This window comes from Danio aesculapii, chromosome 16 (assembly GCF_903798145.1).
Source record: "Danio aesculapii chromosome 16, fDanAes4.1, whole genome shotgun sequence".
Classification (NCBI taxonomy): domain Eukaryota; kingdom Metazoa; phylum Chordata; class Actinopteri; order Cypriniformes; family Danionidae; genus Danio; species Danio aesculapii.
The window spans coordinates 20,737,001-20,756,865 of record NC_079450.1 but is presented as its reverse complement, the minus strand read 5'-3'; the positions used below and the strand labels follow the sequence as shown (position 1 = coordinate 20,756,865).

General features: G+C 35.0%; 1 protein-coding gene across 5 annotated transcripts in view; it reads left to right on the top strand.

Annotated features, from left to right (window-relative positions):
* The window catches only part of map7d1a (MAP7 domain containing 1a), an 81,613-nt gene that overhangs the window by 13,626 nt on the left and 48,122 nt on the right, over positions 1–19,865 (top strand). For all 5 annotated transcript variants that reach the window (XM_056474866.1, XM_056474864.1, XM_056474865.1 and 2 more), the window contains exon 2: positions 12,764–12,961. In XM_056474866.1, the coding sequence (XP_056330841.1) occupies positions 12,764–12,961 (198 nt within the window). The remainder of the gene's footprint in view (positions 1–12,763; positions 12,962–19,865) is intronic.

Below are 19,865 nucleotides of genomic sequence, written 5' to 3'. Positions count from 1 at the left end.
GTGTGAATACAGTGACAGTCAGCTGATCTGTGCTGTAATGTCAGAGCCCGTCTGATGCAACTGACTGCCAGTGATTAAGAGGTTCAGTTGCATTTTGTTGTTGTTTTCTTTCTCTATCTTGTTTGTTTTCTCACCTATATATGTTGCATATACAACTTTTTTAGGGATAAGTAGGTCGTACAATTTGTAATAGTTCTATGTTATAACCAACATTTAAAAAATCTTTGTCATCTTATAATGTGCAAATAGATTTTTTTTGTCTTTTCTCATTGATAGCATGTACTGTATCTGGTTTTCAACAAGGGCTGGGCGATTGACGAAAGAAAATTTGAATGTGCATTTTGTCAGTAAAGCCAGTTCTAGTAAATCTCCAGCACACGGTTTTGGATGTAGCAGCATTTACTACACAGAGTTGTAGTTCACTAACAAACTACCCAAAATTGCGTTGAAAATTGCAGATAATTTAATCAGGTGATAATGAGATTGATATCTGTTTGTGTACCTTCTCAGTCTCTGGCTGCGTCCAAAACCACATACTTACATACTATACAGTATGCTAAAGTCAGTATGCAAGCCGAGTAGTGTGTCCGAATTCATAGAATTCGAAAATTAGTATGCGAGAAGCACCCGGATGACTTGCTACTTCTGGCGAGATTATGAAGTGCGCTTCCCATGCACGCTGCGCTATGCCATGATGCCCCACGACAGAATTCATGAATGGGAGTGAAGTGACGCAACTGACACAGGTAGGTCATGTGACCATGACAAAATGGCGGATGTAGTACGTCCGAATTCCATTCACACTTCTCCCATTCATACTGTATGGAACATACTTTTCTAACTGCCGAGTAGTACGTTTAAATTCAAATGCAGTACCTACTGAGTAGTAGGCGGTTTCAGACGCAGCCTTTGTGTAGTAAATAATGCTATGGCTGAAAGCACATATAAAAACTTTTAATAACGCTAATTTACTTGAACTTAAAAATGAGTTCTACTGTGAGAACTCCATAGTCATGTGATTATTAGTCATGCTAAGCTGCAGTCACACTGCGCTTTTTGCCCCATAGACTTCAATTCATAGACATGTGAATGCAACAGACCGTAAAACGCAAGCTCGTGCAGCAAGTTTCGCATGTCGCCGCATTCGAAAGTCCAAGCTTGGAGAACTCAGACCTGTGAAATTGCTTCACGTGATTGCCAATAGAAGAGCAAAAAATGACCTCTCTGTACAGTAGTTTAAAATATGTTTTTTTTTATATTATGATTAAAATATTGTTTGTTTATTCAGTAACACCAATGGGATTTTCTGGGTTTTTTTTTGTTTGTATTTGGAGTTTTCATCTGGGAGGGACATCTGTCCTTCAGAAGAGATTTACTTAGTAGTCACACCACTATACTCCCCTGACAAGATATACATGACAAGCATAGCATTTGCAATTTCATTTAGATGAAATAACACAACAAGCTATGGGATCACTGGTTTGGTAGTAGATGAGGCTCTTAGTAAGATTCTGAATTAAACTATTTACTGTTGGATAACATTAACCATTAGGGGTGCAGATTGCTCACGGTTCATTTTTAGGGTCATTGTTTCAGTCCGGTTTGGTACATGATATGTTCAGTAAAACAACAGGACACTGTCAAATAAAAAAATAAAAATAAAAACTCTACCAGCAAAAGCACAAATGAATTTAATAATGCAAAGATACTACTAAAATAAAGTGCTTTTCAGTTTTTTCAGGTACCTGAACAGTAGTTTTCAGGTACAGACACTGAATAATAGGTTCAATTATTATTAATTATTATTAACAAAAGCTTATAAATTTAGTTTATACAAGAAAAGTCACATGCAGTGTGAATTTCTGTTATTTGCGGTAAGCCTTGTTTAAAAAAAACAACACAATTTCCATGTGCATATTAAACGTTTAAATAATATATTAAGTATTGTGACATCCCTAGTAACCATTGACTTCCATAGTAGAAAAAACAAATACTATGGTAGTTGGAAGTCAATGGTTGCAGGTTTGCAGCTTTCTTCAAAATATTAAATTCAATTCAACACTGAACGCTGAAAGTTCAAACACCGAAGAGCAAATCCATCGATGTGCAACTCTACAGGTGCCAAAATATATTTTGTGTTAAGGGTTTCAAAATGAATTGTTTCTTCGGTGCACCGCGATGCAGTTCGTTATCGGTTCAGTAATAATCATAACCGGTTAATATGTACTGATGTAATTTATCTCATATGCGCTATGTCACTGTAGCTTACTAAGGAGAGGGAGGCAAGCACGAGCAAGAGCCAATCGCAGACGTTTTTGTTGAGGGTGTGACCAATCAAAGGGGTGTAAGAGAACTTGGTAGACTAGGATCAGGAAGTGAGCAGGATATTTATATTTGTATATATTAATTGCTATAAATGCTCGTGTTGTTTAAATATATCTGACTGTTTGTATTAAATGACAAAATTGTATTACAAATAGTATAAAAATATTAATATATTCATACATTTTAATACAAGAATTCTGCTGTGAAGGAAATATGAAACTGTGTATGGAAAGCATCGTCAATGCAGCGTGATGCACCGAGATATCGAATTGAACCGAATAGATGAACATGTAAAGGCCTTGTGTTTTTCATTTGGAATTCCCCATGTGGTGGTTTGGCTTTCAGTTTGCAGATCTCCTTCTTGGCTCTGGTTTCCTCCTGCACTTTGCTGTGGTGTGAGTGAGTTCACAGCGCATGAAAGTGTTTTAGCGCTGAGCTCGGTGTGCATGTGGATCCCATAATTAGGCTTCTGCTGCAGGAATGACTGTCAGATCGTTGGGTGGTGCTGGAAACCAAAATGCTGAATTCAGATGAATCTCCAGACTGTTTTAAACCGGTTAAAGTTTCCTTTTAGATGTTTTTTTTCTTCCCAGCAAACTCATGCTGGTTTCTCATGTCGAGTTATATGTTTGGTTTGACAGAAGTTTTTGAATTGTTAACACACTGCTCTAGTCTTCAAGGATGACTGTGTGCATGATGACTGCACAGGAAGTTATGAATGGCATCTCTCTCTGCATGTCAGTTTTGGCCTTCAGCCGAGTGAAGGATTGCTACATATGGCCTTGTCACTTCCTGTGAGGAGCGTCCTTTGGAGAAAAACATGCCGGGGCATTGTGGTTGCATACCCAGGGGAACTTCTGCTGGGTTTAAACCACATGCTGTCATCTTCATCCCGTTGTGTCTTTTGAAGAGCAATACTGGTATTTAAGAATGAATGTGGTCTCTTCTGTATGTCGCTGTCATCGTAGCACAACAGGAGTGAATTGTTTACGGTCTGCAAGAAATTCCACAAACTTCCTACTTATTGTAGTTGTTTCTTATAATTATTTAAAATCTAATGTGTTTCGTGTGTCTTTTTTTTATACATTTTATTTATTTTCGATTGCATCCTATGAAATTTCAGTTAATATTCTACTATCATAGGAAATTAGCTTTTTATCTCTACACTGTAAACAATTTTACTGTAGAATCTGCAGTAACTTACTGGAAGAAGTTCGCCAGTAACTTAATGTAAATTAAATACAGCAAACTGTATTTACACTTTCAGCATCATTTATCTTGCTGTGTGTGTATTTTCAGTATTGTAAATCTTTACTGTAAGATAATATACAGTAATTTTCACAATGCAACATTAAAATACAGTAACATACTGCAAACTCTCAAATACATTTCATATTAAAAAGTTAAATACTGTTTAATTTACAAAAACATTTTAACAGTGTAATGTATGTTATTCATAAGATTTTCCAAATAGATTACATTATTTTTGTTGTTGTTAATGCTTAATGAATTCATTATAAAAACCACGTACATTGTATACTTTTGGAGTCGTACGTTTAATATATCTTTCCACATTTCTGTAAGGTTACAGGGTAATTCTAAATAATAAACAATTACAAGTTATCCTGATGATATTTAAGCCATTGGTGAATTTTTTATTATTTTAAAAATATTTCCTAAGTGCTGTTTTAAGGAGAGAGGACTTTATTCATTTTCTTTATATAAAACATAATATTTTTCTAATAATGTATTTTGTCTTTGCCTTGACAGTACATGCTATTTTAGTTATTTTGAAAGATGCTTGTATTCAGCTTAACCTTAAAAATGATTTTTAAAAATATAAAAACAACTACTTTAATTCCAGCCAAACTAAAAAAAGAGACTTTTTTTTCCAGAAGAAAAAATATTATTGGAAATGCTATGAAAATTTCCTTCCCTCTCTCTCTCTCTCTCTCTCTCTCTCTCTCTCTCTCTCTCTCTGTAATGTAATGTAACACAAATGTAATTATATTCCACACAAACATAATATATATATATGTATGTTTGTGTGGAATATAATTACATTTGTGTTTGTATTGAATTAGTCTAATTTATTTAAAAAAATAATTTAACAGATAGATCTTTCAATCCATATTGAAATAAAAAGGTTAATTTCAGTAACTATCAAAAAATATATATATTTTAAAATTCATGTATATTAGGGCTGAGCAATATATTGTTTGAGCATCGATATTACAATGTATGAATCAGCAATAGTCACAGATCATATTATTTACTAAAGATTAAAAGGTAAAGATATTGGTATTGATTTAAATTTTTATACAATGACAACCATGTTATTTTACATTTGATTTATGTATTTCTGTAGTTGAAAACTGTCAGACTCCCCAGAAAACCATAAAGCACTGTTTATTTATTTATTTATTTATTTTTGCTTGAAATGTATTATAGTTTTTGCAGATGCACTTCATAGAAGAAAATTGATCATCACAGTTGATCTAAATTAATGAAATATTTCCGATTAGAGCTGTTTAAATCATCTGGTGCATCTATATTCATATGACAATATGTATAGCAGCAAAACAAAATATCGCAGTGTCTGATTTTTCCAATATCGATCAGCCCTAATATAAATTGTATATCTTGTTAGTTCCTTGTAACATAGCAGAAACCCATTCATCTAAAAAAACAAATAACACACAATGCAATCCTTAACTACTGCTGAAGCTCCCTCAGACACTCCCTCACACACATACACACATAGAAAAACAAGTTTGAGCTCCAATGGGAGCTATTCAAAAGCCATGTCAAATAATAAAAATAAATTCAAGTGTATTGTGTATTCATTTGTCATGCAGTGACCCATTCGATCACTCAGTCTCAAATCTGAGTGTAAAGTAAACCTGTTTAGTCTTGTATCACATTTTCGCAAATGCAGAGGGCCAGAACTTTGGAGCAGCATTACAGTTGACTGCCAGTCTGTCTGTTTGGCTCTGTCCCAGCAGCTGGTGTTTACTCTAGGCTTCCAGCGAGTCTGTTCCTCTCCCTCTCACTCCCCCAGAAGAGGTGCCCTGCCTGCCTGCTTACATCATCCATCCGGGGTGAAGGGCGAGGGGCCGGGGGGACTGAGGATGAGGTCATTCATTAGGCCTCAAATGAGATGCAGATCCTTTCTCATTCAGCCTCCCGGTTCTTCTGTTCTCCCCCAGCCCCCCCGCTCACCTCTACCCTTCTTTGATTCAATGGTCGCTTGCCTGCTTCCACTTCCGGCTCCCTGTTTGTCTCATTTCCATATTAAAAAAAAAGAGCATTGCTCAAGCTCTCAGCCTGCAGGATCAATGCGTCCTCTTTTTGGCAAGACTTCATTTCATTGGATCTCTGTGCTTTTAGGGCAGGCAGAATGGAATGTTGTCCTTGAAAAAGAGTGAGAGAAATGGGCTTTTATTTGAGAGATGTACATTTTTATTTATTATTTCTATTATATGTTTCAACTTTATATGAAAATATAAACTTTCAATGAACTGTTTTATAATGTATTTTATTTTATTATCTTATTATATTATTTTATTTTAATTTAAATAGATTAATTCATAGCATATTACTAATCAAAAATAAAAACATTATGAAAATAGCTAATTACATCTTTAATATTAATCTCTTTAAAGGTGCAGTAGGTGATTGTGTTCAGAAACATGTTTTGTTGTGCTGGTTGAAAGTCTCTTCACATTCCGATAGTATTAATTAAAGTAAATGATCTAAATGTATTTATATGTATTTTTATATTCTGGGTAAGACATAAGACAAAAAAAATGCCATAAATCACATAATTCTTATAAGTAGCCCAAACTGTCTGTCAACAAATGTAATGACAAGTTTTGCTTGCTAACTAAACAACTGAAAATGTGCTAGATATAAAACAGTTTTTCATTCACATTTGTAGTATAAAGTACTATAAAATTTTCTAACTGGTGAATGACATGATCTAGTGGGTCTCTGTCGTCTTTAATATGCGCATTCACAAATTCACGAGGCGTGACTTTGGACGACAAGGGAGGGATTGTATTTGAAAGATATTATGCTAACTGGTTAGCATTTAGGCAGATCACGTACTGCACCTTTAATCATAAATTTCATGTTTTTTTTTTTTTATATTTTGATTTTGTATTTAAAAGTGTTTTATGTATAAGCTGTATTTATTTCATTATTTTTTGAAGGAAAAATAATTAATAATTTTGTTACATTTTCAAGAAATTTTTAAAAAAAATGTATTTATTATTTTTTTAATAGAAAATCACGATTTTTGTTTGTTATGTTGCTTTTATTTTTTATTTTAATATTTCCATAGCATGTATAGTGCCAAGAAGGTCGCTGGTTCGAGTCCAGGCTGGACCAGTTGTGTTTCTGTGTGGAGTTTGCATGTTCTCCTCGTGTTGGCGTGGGTTTCCTCTGGGTGCTCCATTTTCCCCCACAGTCCAAAGACATGCGCTCTAGGGGAATTGAATAAATAAATTGGCCGCAGTGTATGTGTGTGAATGCAAGAGTCTATGGGTGTTCCCAGTACTGTGTAAAACATCTGCTGGATAAGTTGGCGGTTCATTCCACTGTGGCGACCCTCTGATAAAAAAAGGGACTAAGATGAAGGTAAATGAATGAATGTATAGGGCTTTATAATGAGGAATATGTGCAGTTTTTCAGCCAACGATAAACTACTGACGAAAGCTTAATGTGACTATTCAAAATTTTAAACGGTTCCTTTTACAGCATCGATGTTGTAACGTAATTAAAATACATTCAGTTAAATAGACTTAAGCATTCATGTAGTTGTTTACATGTAAATTGAGATGAAAGACCGCATAAATGCTAGCGCAGAAACTCCATTGTAAATGCTGTAAAAAAAATCCATTTTCATATTTTAAAGCCATGACAGGGAACATTTTTATTTAATGCAGTGCTTCTTGTCCGATCTGAGACCCACTTTATTTCATATATTCATTAGGCAGTTAATATCACAGATTTTTCAAGAAATCAGATCTTAAACGTGGTGATTTTGTAATGGAAAGACAGTTCACTGGAAGCACTTGGGCTGACTGACAAAAAATGTAAATCTGTGGGCACATACCCCATTGTTTGTTCATTTTTTCTTTAAATTTGTATTTATTTATTAAACTGTTTATTTTTAACTTGATGATATTTCATTGTCTTTCTCCATTTGCATATATCAGTTATTTGTTTGATTGACAGCCTGGTGCATTGCCATACAACCAGTTTATATTTAGACATTATATTAAGTAGCAAACAAATGCATAATGCAACAGAAATCAGCAGTCACATTACAGATTTTTCGCATTCTTGTTTTGGGATCTCCTTGTTGAAATTTCAACCTTTCGTGCTCGCGACCCAGATCTCTTCTCAATGCGTTTTTACTATTTCATGTCTGGTGGTAATGGTATTTTTAGCTCGACGTGAATAATGCAATGCATGGCAGCCTTTATTCCTGTTTCTCCCTGGATAGCATGCAAGGCCAGGACTGAGAAGAAAAGCGATGCCAGGCTGGGTCAGAAAAAGTCAAATATGGCCTCAAACACACCTGAGATTTTGAGCAGACGTTTCGAACTTAAATCTCTTAAATATAATCTCTGTAAAACTTTGAAACTCTGAAATTGGTTGCTATACTTTTTTGCCTTGTGACAATATTCAATATATCGACTTATCGCACAACACATGGACATGGCCTCAATCATTTTTGGTGAAGCAATATACACTCACTGGCCACTTTATTAGGTACACCTTACTTGTACAGGAGTGGACCCCTTTTTGCCTTCAGAACTGCTTTAATCCTTCATGGCATAGATTCAACAAGGTACTGGAAATATTCCTCAGAGATTTTGGTCCATATTGACATGATAGCATCACACAGTTGCTGTATAGTTGTCGGCTTCACATCCATGATGCGAATCTCCCGTTCCACCTCATCCCAAAGGTTCTCTATTGGATTGAGATATGGTGACTGTGTAGGCCGTTTGAGTACAGTGAACTCATTTTCATGTTCATGAAACCAGTCTGAGATGATTTGCCCTTTATGACATGGCGTGTAATCCTGCTGGAAGTAGCCATCAGAAGACAGGTACACTGTGGTTATAAAGGGGTCTGAACTGTTAATACAAGGCAGGATGGATCCATGATTTCTTGGTATTAATGCCAAATTCTGACCCTGCCATCATAATGTCACAGCAGAAATCGAGACTCATCAGACCAGGCAACATTTTTCCACTGTTCTATTGTCCAATTTTAGTGAGCCTGTGCACATTGTACCCTCAGTTTCTTAGCTGACAGGAGTGGCACACGGTGTGGTCTTTTGCTGCTGTTGCCCATCTGCCTCAAGGTTGGACGTCTTGTGCATTCAGAGATGCTCTCCTGCATACCTCGGTTATTTGAGTTACTGTTGCCTTTCTATCAGCTCGAACCAGTCTGGTCATTCTCCTCTGACCTCTGGCATCAACAAGGCATTTGTATTCCAAATCCCAGTAGATCAGCAGTTTTTGAAACAATCAGATCAGCCCGTCTGGCATCAATAACCATGCCACGTTCAAAGTCACTTAAATCACCTTTCTTTCCCATTCTGATGCTTGGTTTGAACTGCAGAAGATCGTATTGACCTTGTCTACATGCCTAAATGTACTAAGTCGCTGATTAGAAATTTACATTAACAAGCAGTTAGACAGGTCTACCTAATGAAGTGGCCGGTGAGTGTATATCGGCCATACATACGAACCAATACTAGCAACGTTTTAGCTCATTGTGCAACAATTCGATCTCTACTGGAAGTGTCAGTGTCAGTATGGTTAAAAAAACACTATAGTATTTACTATAAATTACTTTAGTATATTTTCATGTCGGTGTCTGACAACTGGAAATAGATCTAGTAGCAGATATCGCAGCCTCTGTTAGTTTTTAACCTTGCACTTATTTGTTAAGAGTTATTATTATTTATTTAGGATATGCGTTTTTACATTCTGATTCCAATGACTAACTATTACATTTTTAAAATGACTATAATTAAAGTAAATAATCTTAAGATAAAAAATATTGTGTTCTTTAGAAGAGTGTACTTGCATTGTGATGATATTATATTGTCATTCTGGCATTAAGGAGTGGCTTAAAATGGTCTTAAAATGACAATAATATAATTTATCGCTATTTATTTTGGTGCAATATATCGTACAACAAAAATAGATATCGTGACAGGCCTATATACTGTTCTATTCTCTCTGGAATTAAACAGGCCACCTCTGCACTACTTTTTTTTTTTGGTCAGAATAACTCTTCCGCCTCATGGCAACTGAATAGACATGTTGCGGTGGAGAAAACACAGCCGTCCCTCTGAGTAAAAGCAGGATGTTTTCATATTTGCTCAACCAAGCTGATGTACTTAGTATAGGGTTAGCTGATGTGATGAATGTTGATGATAAATTTGTGTTGTGTTTTGCTGATGGTGTGAGTTTATACAACAGCATAATCCCATTTAGTTTTTCTAATTTGACCTTCCTTTGTTTTATGATGATATTAGATGACCCCAGTAAGAGGTAATAAAATTCAGTTGTTTTTAATTAAACCTCAGTAGCAAGACACATATTTATAGATGGCAACATTGAATTATATAAGTAAACCAAACTGCTTGAATATATAGATCAAGTCAGAGCTTTGATCCAGTTGGTAGTTTTGGTTTTGTTTACGTCTGAAAGCTCTATTCAGCTTATATTAGTACTTTATATATTTGCTATTTTTTGTTATATTGAAGTATATACATAATTCTCAATTCATCCTTGTGTTCAAGGCACAATATGTAATATTTTTCATTACAATATCAAAAACCACTAGAATAGTGTTAAGTATTTTGCTGACTTGTGTATTTGCATTATGCCACATGTTTGGAAGAATGTTCAAATTCAGAGAAATAAGCAAGTTTAACATGTGACATTGACTGTCATTGTGTCGTCATGTTAAGGATGTCACACCCTTGATTTCCAGTTTGATTGTATAGAACAGTACTATTTCAAAGCTGCTTTAATATATTGTGTATTTAATTAGTCAAACTGGACAAAGCAGCATTATAACACAACCCTAAAATATAATTCTCCGCTTAATCAGGACTATGGCATAATAAAAGCTCTGCTGCTTTCATGCCGCTTTCATTCATTGCCGCTGTTTGTGGTCCTCTAATAACAACTCTGGGGACCCCCAAAAACGTGGGCCCTTAGAATCGTCTTAAGAATCGTCACTTATGCCAACTGTGCGCTACTTTAAAGTTCAAAACTTGTACAGCGCGGCTTATAACCGTGCACACTGGATTAACTATGGCTGAGTCTAATAACTAAAGGCCATTCACATGTTGCATCTTTTGCGCAAGTTCGTAATTTCTTTTCTCGTGCACATATTAGGAGTGACGTGCACGCAGTGCGCATGCAGCATAACGCGCTTACGCTTTCTAGGTGCACCCAGTTGAAAGAATAATGCAAGTGCACCATAAGTCACGTGAAAAGACTGTTCAGCTTCATACATTGTATGGAATATACACATTTCTACTCCAAAGAGAAAAAAATACAAAATGAAAATACCAAACAAGTTCATAATATAGTTGATCAAAAGTGCCTTTCAGACAGAGGTTCAGCAGCCTTTGACTACATTCGTTCTCTTTAAAAGGGAAATACTTAGCTAATGTGTAGCTTAGATTTACATGAGACAAATACTATTTTTTTATTCCTATTTTTATTTATTTATTTATTTATTTATTTATTTATTGTTCTGTCATTTGTTTTCAGTGTAAAATGATTACTTATGTTTAAATGCCAAAAACTTTTTTCACTTATTTTTAAGTCCAAAGAGAAATGGACTATTGTTTGTTTTCATTATTATTTTATGCTGTTTTATTTGGTTACTGACCAGCAATAAATAACACTTTAAAAGTTTTTGTGTGATTTATTTATTTAGTTTTTCTAAACTAGTAGTATTTTGAAACTAATGAATGCATATTAATCATGAAAACTGAGATTATTTCTCAGACTATAATCGTACAACCAAAATCTATAATCGTTGCATCCCTACTTCCATGATAATAAGTTTTAAACATGATTTTGAACATCATCTGTAGAAGTCCCATAGGATGTAACTAAGCATCAACTCCTACGATTCCACCATCAGTCATGGCATCATCAAAAAATACCTTTGTTTGTTGTGAATATTTGCCCTCTAGTGGATAATTTTTATACTCCGCCTTTAAGTAAAAAGCAGTGTGGAAAATCTGCCTTAGCATTTGAATACTTTTGCCCCAAAATTTCAAGGTTATGTATGGCCAAAAAGGATGTTTACATTTTTATTTGTAAATGATGTCATGTAATCTCCCTCTTAGTTCTTGCTTAAAACAATCAAAATGTGATTGGAACTAGAAAATGTATTTAATGTCAACAATTAAGGCTGGAAAATATTGAGTTTTCTATTTTAAGCTACATTGCCCAACCATACTCTGATATCTCTCTGAATCTGGATCATTTTACCCAGTCTGTAATGTTGGCCAACATCAAATTGGACTCTAACCCAAGTCACACTCTTATCAGTGAAAAAACAGGTGATCTGTCGAACCTCCTCCCTGTGTGTCTACTGTCTCGACATGACATCATGCTTTTTATAAGCTGTCAGATGTAACAATTGTTTACTTGCCAATTTTATTGTATGAAAATTTAGATTTTGATCTTTAGTTTGATCAAGTATCCAGCTAAGCAAAACGCTCATCAGTAGGTCTGGGTATCTTTAAATCCTCACAAATCTCTTCAGTTGGATTTTGACTCAGGAAGTAATGATCTGCTGTGGGTCAAATGGTGCATTGTGAAGTTCTACGATGAGATTGCTTATAAATAAGATAAGTTCTCAACAAACTACTGTTGGTTTGTGGCATTTGCACTGTCATGTTTATGAGTTGGCAGTTGCTGGAAGGTTTTCCACTTGCAGGAAGTAAATCTTATGATTTAGCCTAAAGAGTCTTGAATAGTCTGTTAATTAAGACTGCTTTTCACTGCTAAATTGATGTGGAAGTGGACGGTGGCAACATCACCACCGTTTGCTTGTGTCTGCAGAGCAATCCTTCAAACTACCAATAATCAATTAATTGTAGAGCAGTTGTGGTTTATATTGAGCGGTTCAGAGGCATGACTCTTGCTCATTTAGTCCTCGCTGTAGCGAAAAATTCTGTAATGGATCGTCTGTGCAAATCAAACAAATCGATCTGGATTTAATCTCAGCGGAATGTAACTGTGAATGACTCCTCTGCGTAATCACACGTCTAGTAGACATACACTTGAGTGTTTGTTGTTGTCCTGGAATGAAGTTCGACTGGTCCACATTTCTCGGTTGAAGTTTCTCAATCCTTTTTTGTCTTCTGTCTCAGATCCCCCAGCTGTTCCAGAGACCAATCAGAGCAATCCCAGTTCAGAGGAAGTTATCCCTCCTTCAAGAACAGAATTGGGCCTTGATGCTTGCACACCTACAAAGATGGACACTGTGCAGAAGCCATCTACTCCAACGCAACCAGACGTCATTCCAAAGTCCCCCGCAAGGTCAAGCGGTAGTCCTCACCCCAAGAAAGGTTAGTACCTTCAACACTGCCTGTTCTACTTCAATGATGGGTGTGATTTTTCCAAGTATGATGCGATCCTGGATTAACATCGATGTTGATCCTAGATCATCATATTTTAGTCATTTTTAATCGAAACCTAATCCCTAACCCTAGACCCAACCCTAACTGTAAATTATTCTGAAAATCAGAGGGGAATCATAGTTTGATACATAGTTTGAACTGTAACCCTAAACTTAACATAAACTGTAAACTTGTCTCTGAATTCTGATTGAAATGTTGTTTCAGGATCAACATAGATGTAGATCGAGGAACGTGTCCTACTTGGTAAAATCACACTAACAATGTTAGCTTTTTGTGTAAACATAAAAGGTGTTTGTGTTTCCAGGTTTCTGGTTGATTGAAGCTGATCGTTTAGTTCATTTATAAAGTTGATCAGTTGATCATTTCTAGGTAATGGTGTCCAAATCAGCTTGGTAGTCTTGGTCATGATAGTTTGGGTTGGTAGATAGATATAATCTTGAGCTTTGTAAAGACGATAATAAATGTATAATTAAGTAGAGCTGCATGATACTAGGATAATGTGACATGCGATATTATTGTTGAGTGTTACAACAACAATATTTCTTATGATATACTTTGAAATAAACTTGCAAAACACTTTTATTCGAAATTTGAAAAAATAATAACATTTATATCAGGATCATATTAAGCTAAACACGTAAAAGATATTTTTCTCAGCTAATTAAATCAAATAGAAAAAGTCAAGGTGCAAACATTGACTGAAGACATTCACTTAAAACCTTAGAGGAAATTCTGATTCTTATTGGCTGTAACTGGAGAGGTAGGGAAGAAAATATGAAAATCCCCATCTGATTGGTCAGATCTGAATACAACCAATGCATGCAGCACACAAATGCTTGGCACATAAAACTAATTTAATTTATTGCTCCTGCCCTGTGATATGGATAATGCATATACTATTATCTTGATAATAATAACTTTTCGACATATTGTGCAGCCCGATACACTGTAAAAAATGCTCAGTTAATTCATGTTGTCTCAACACAAATTGATTAATTTGACTAATTTGTTTTTACATATTTAATTTGAATTAACATAAAAAATAAGCTCAAGAATTTTGTTGATTCAACCCATTTTTAATAATTAATTTGAACAAGCAGCAATAATAATTTTTTAAGGTCCAAGTAAGCACAGCTTTTTTATTAGTTGCATATCTCTTCTCCTAGTTTTTAGTTTCTGAGTTACTTCCTCTCATATGAATCACAGTAGGAATGAACTAGTTGGTTGTTGACTGTAACGCCCCATTCACACGGGGCATCAACGTCAACGCTTCCCATTCCCTTTGAATGGGTGATGTCAAGCGTTGCCGAACTGAATTGTGGATTCTTCGGTGCATGCAGCAGAAGTTGGGAATTTCTCAACTATTCAAGCGCCGACAGAAGCGTCAGCCAATCAGATCGCTTGATGCAAAGACCCAAGCTCAGACAGTAGACGATTGCGGACTAATTTCATTGGCTGCTGCTGCTACGACGATCATGTCAACCCCAACTTTAGACAAACCCTCTGTCAAGTGTTGACTCTGAAGCCACGTGTGAATCGGGTGGAATCTTTGCAGTGTGACCCAGGCACAAGGACACAAGCTAACAACACGGTTTCCTTTTCTGGACTGTTTATGGATTATATATTTACATGCTATAGGTAGTGTCTTTGTAAAGCTGGTTTGGGTTGGTAGACTACCATGAGATGCTTAGAGGCTGCAACAAGATCAACTAAAAATGTCCCATTGTTGGGGATCTTTCAGCTCAATTTAGTGATCTGTTCCTCTCCTCTAACACCAAGTTGTGGTTGCTGTGTGCCCTCAAATGCATTTTTCTACTTAGGCACGCACCAGAGCAAACTTTTACCTGACATTCAAAGTAGCAATACTCTACAAAACTCGGGACTCAGGAGGAAGACTGGAAGAAATTAGTGCATCATTCGGGATTGGGTTGTAATCTCTATTTTTAAATGGCAACACAGATACTGCCACTTAGTGAAGCATAGACCATCTAGACAATTCCTTTTTTGAAGGTGGATTCACATTAGAAGTATTCATTCAAGATTTGAATAATTAAAAGGGCACAAATAAGTCACTTACTTATCAAAGAGCATGTTAAATCACCAAGTAGCTTTCAGTTTGTTCCAGCTTTGAATTTCTGTCTCCAACTTAAACACAACTGAAAACATTATTCTTCAATAATGTTTTTGTCCTCACATAAAACTCCAGATTGGGTGTATTTCTGTTGAATTGATCAGATTTTGCCTGCAAAACTCCAAAAGGCAATGGTAAATGTGACCACACCTCTAATGATATAGTTGACTCAAAAATTCAAGTTTATTCACTATTTACTCGCCATCCACTTCACCACTCAGGACTCAGTAGCTCGACGTCCTGGGCTACTATGTTTTCCACCAACGCCCCTACCAAAAATTAATCCATGCTGCTTGTTGAACTATCTTAATGGGAGGAAAATAAAGCCTATTTCAATGCTTTGAAAAATAAATAAATAATAATAAAACAAAATGTTTATTGTCAAAAATATATATGTAGCCCATAATGAATGCCATTATAGTTTTTTATTTAGTAAATGTATGTATTTGTATTTATTTAGTAAATAATGTTTTTTTTTTATTTAGGCCATTTGAATTAATTTCAGGCTGCCAAAAACTGAAGAGTGCCTGCCCGAAAGGCTACCAGGGTTTTTGAAATTTTGCAAGCCCTGCCACTCCAATTCTATAACGATTTATTTTTCTGTTGACCACACGCACAAAAAGGTATTTTGAAGAAGATTGATTGCAAAAAGTTATTCTAAATATCATTTTTTTATCCAGTAGAATAAAGAATCTTGTCTAGTCGAAGATGAAGAAGGTTTTTTAGGTCAACCGACCCTTTAAGGTGTTCTTACATGAAACCTGAAGGCTTTTTTCACCTCCATTATAGGGCTGGGCGATTAAAATTGGTATTGATATTTATTAACTGAAAACCATTGTCAATATCGATTTTTAAAAAAAATGATTCGGTATAAAGGCTAAAGTTATAGTTTTATTAAAATGTGACTGCTGAGCGTGCGCCTTGGAAGCAATGTCAATAAGCTTAGGGTGTAAGTTTGTCATTTTCAATGGAAGCGCGCGACTTGCACGATGCCCACAGGTTAGAAGAACATATGCTGAAATGAGTGCAGTGGGTAGCAGTAGTGAGGAGATTGTAATTAAAACAGAAAGTAAGGATTTCGCCAGAGTGGCTTTTTGGTTTCTTTTCTTGTGCATGCCACCCACTAGCACCCCATCTGAAAGAGTTTTTAGCATAGGGGGTAATGTAGTCATTCAACTTCACAATTTGTGATGTTGCAGTATGTATTTGAATAATGCTGGTTGGTTCATTTACTTGAAAGCTCAGATTTGATTATCATAATTTGTTTTGTTTACAGAGTTTGAGGTTTACTGTATCAGTATTATTCACACCTTACAGATGTTGACCTTAGTTGCACACACTTTGTAACATTTTATTTATCAAGTTTAAGAGTCTCTTTAAGACTTATGTTTATTTTATTATAAAGAGATCAGATATTTTGTTTGTTATTTTTTGACTATTAAAACTATTTGCCATAGTAATGTCGGTAAATTAAAATAAAGTGGTTAAGAAATCCTAATATTCCTAAATGTATTGTTTAAGAATATTCAATAATTATCGATATCGAATGATATGAAACATGATATCGTGATAATTTTTTTGCCATATCGCCCAGCCCTACTTCATTACCTGGTATTTTTTTCCCAACACAACATTGATTGTGATAAACAGTTCGCTCCACTCCATTCAAAACCATTTTGCTCTAATGTGAAGCATTTGGGGAATTTTTCAGAGAAAGAAGACCATCATTGTGGTCCAAGGTTTACCTCTGACCACAGTCTTGAAAGATAACAGATGACATTTGTTCATTGACCCAAAAAGAATTTCCTCAGTCATGCCTTTTGTAAATGCTCCCAGAATTGAGTTATTTTTTACTGTATTACATTAATGTTCGAATCGGATCCGGCTAGTGAAGTAAATGTTGATGCTAATGCTGATTTGTGAAGGCTGGCGACGGGCACTTCCTAATCGCCTCTGGTCATCAGCTGAGGTGGAGCAATGAAACCTGACTGGGCATCACATTTCACGGAGCTGTGCCAGCCGAAGGGATTTAACCCTCCTGCCTGCTTCTGTCACGTTCATAGTATAATGCCTTCACTTGTACGAGCGCATGTAGATTCTTGTTAATGGGAGAGTTGTTTGGGTTGGAGAAAGTAAGCAGCTTTTCTTTGCCTGCTTCATTGTTGTTGCTTTATATAACCAAGGATGTGGTTGTACATTGTTTGGCGTTTGTTAATTTAGTGGGAAAAGAAGGTTTAGTTATGCCTGACTAAATATTTATACTCTTGTGTGGTGGGTAGCAGCAGTGAGGAGGTAGTAAATGAAACAGAAAGTAAGGATTTCGCCAGAGTGGCTTTTTGGTTTCTTTTCTTGTGCATGCCAGCCACTAGTCACTAGATTCCTTGATAATGGGAGAGTTGTTTAGGATGGAGAAAGTAAGCAGCTTTTCTTTGCCTGCTTCATTGTTGTCGCTTTGTATAACCAAGGATGTGGTTGTACATTGTTTGGCAGTTGTTAATTTAGTGGGAAAAGCAGGTTCAGCCGGGCCTGACTAGATGTTTATACTCTTTTATTGAGTTTAATGTTAGTTAGGGCTGTGCGATTTGGGGAAAATATCAAAAAAAATTTTCCTTTTTGACCGATATTGCAATTTTGATTTGCGATTTTTTTTTTTTTTTTTTTTTTTTTTTTTTTTTTTTTTTTTTTTTTTTTTTTTTTTTTTTTTAATTTTGTAGTCAAGCTTCAGCTCAATATTCTGTATCGTAGCATCTTATTGCTAAATGCAGTGAGTATTAGTTAAAAAAGGAACTGAAAAGAAATTAACTTCAACGTTTATTCAAATTTGTTTATAAATATTCAGAAATTAAACACTCATTTTTCTCAGTTATGGCGTTCTTTATCTCCTGGAATCTTTGTGATGTTTTTCATATAATGTAACAGCTGCAAACAACTCTGAAATTGTACTTTGCTGTTGCTAGCTACTTGAGTATCACTAGCAATACGTTTAATTGACTTATTAGCAAGACACTCCTCATATGCGGTGCTTTTTTAGGTGCTGGTTGTTGGATTTCCTCGTACTGTGGCAACAGTTCTGCGACAGCTCTTACAAATGACCTGTTTTTATTGGGTGTCTGTGACTTTGAAACCAAAATATTCCCATATTACAGACATGCTGCTTTTCTTTTATATGAATTCGTCTGAAGCGGCAGACGCCATCATTCCACTTATCCACGCTTTTCAGTTTTTTTTGTTTTATGTGGACTTTCCACTTAGTTCGGTCACACAATTCTGATTGGGCAGACCAAAAAGTGTGCTTACTCAATTGGATAGTAAGACTATCACACACAGACGGCAGTCACTCATGCTCTGGGTGAGGGAAATTATATAATACATATTGATTTCATTTCGCTGCCGCTTGCGATTAGCTAATTGCAACATTTCAAATTGCGATTAAATTTCGATTAATCCCACTGTCCTAATTTCAGTTGTAATTTAGTGTTATGTTGTCTTAACATTGTTGTATTCTTTTGAAATACCCTATTTTTAATGTTGTTAGACAATGATTTTTATCTGCAGAGACTTTAAATTAAAATAAATTTGAATAGAAATCCTTCCAAAATGCTTTTGTTTTTTATTCAGAAATAAACCCTAAACTGTTTGTTTATTTAATTTTTATTTTATATATTATTGTTATTATTATTGTTATTTATGTGTTTTATCTTATGTGTTGTTTATTGCTGTCGATGTATATTTATTGTTATAATTTTTTATTATTATAAAAAATAGAGGTGTAACGGATCACAATTGACGCATGATTCGTAAGGATCACAACCCACAGTTTGGAACAGACGTGACCTGCGGATTTATACTTTTAAAAAAAAAATTTATATTTAGATCCTAAATTTGTAACGATCACAGAGAGATTGCCTCTCACGTCATATAGATCACATGTATGAAAGCATTTAGATTAGATTCAGATTCTAGTTTAGATAAAACCACTGATGTTTTTGGTCTACTCCGCTTTTTGGCTAATCCAAAAAATGGTCCAATCCATGACTAAAAATGCATAATGTAATCAGAACCGTGAGATTTGTGACCTATAACACCACTATAAAAGAGTGATATTTATAAAATGTCTGGTTTTGCTATGAAATAGCCTGAGAAAATAAAAATGGCAATAAATTCAAAACTCTCTCTCGATGTTGTCCATAAAAAAAAGAATAATTGTTTTGATCTGGTTTTATTTTAATGACCTGCTTATAATGATTTGCACCACATTTAGGAGTCACTTAACTAAAAGCAAAGTTTAAGAGGAAAACTGTGCTGTTGTGGCGTTTTGGAAACATTTGAATTAACCATGAAATAATCAAAATCAAGCATAAACTGATAAACGCCAGAGAAAAGTTTTAAGAGAAAAAACAATATGCTATGTAGTATGGAGGGACTTTAGTATTTTGTAATTAGTATTATTATGTAAACACATTTCTATAAATTCACACTAATTTATTCAGCTATAAGCATTACAATAAATAAAGAGGAATTATTATTGGTTTATAGATATCTGTATTCAGTAAGTTAGTTAGTTAAATAAAAAAGGAGACTGAATACTGAACCTATATCTAGATATAACACACACACAACTGGTGTTCCTTATAATAATACAGTAATACATTTGTATTTATTTGTTTGTTTGTTTGTTTGTTTGTTTGTTTAAAGTCATAT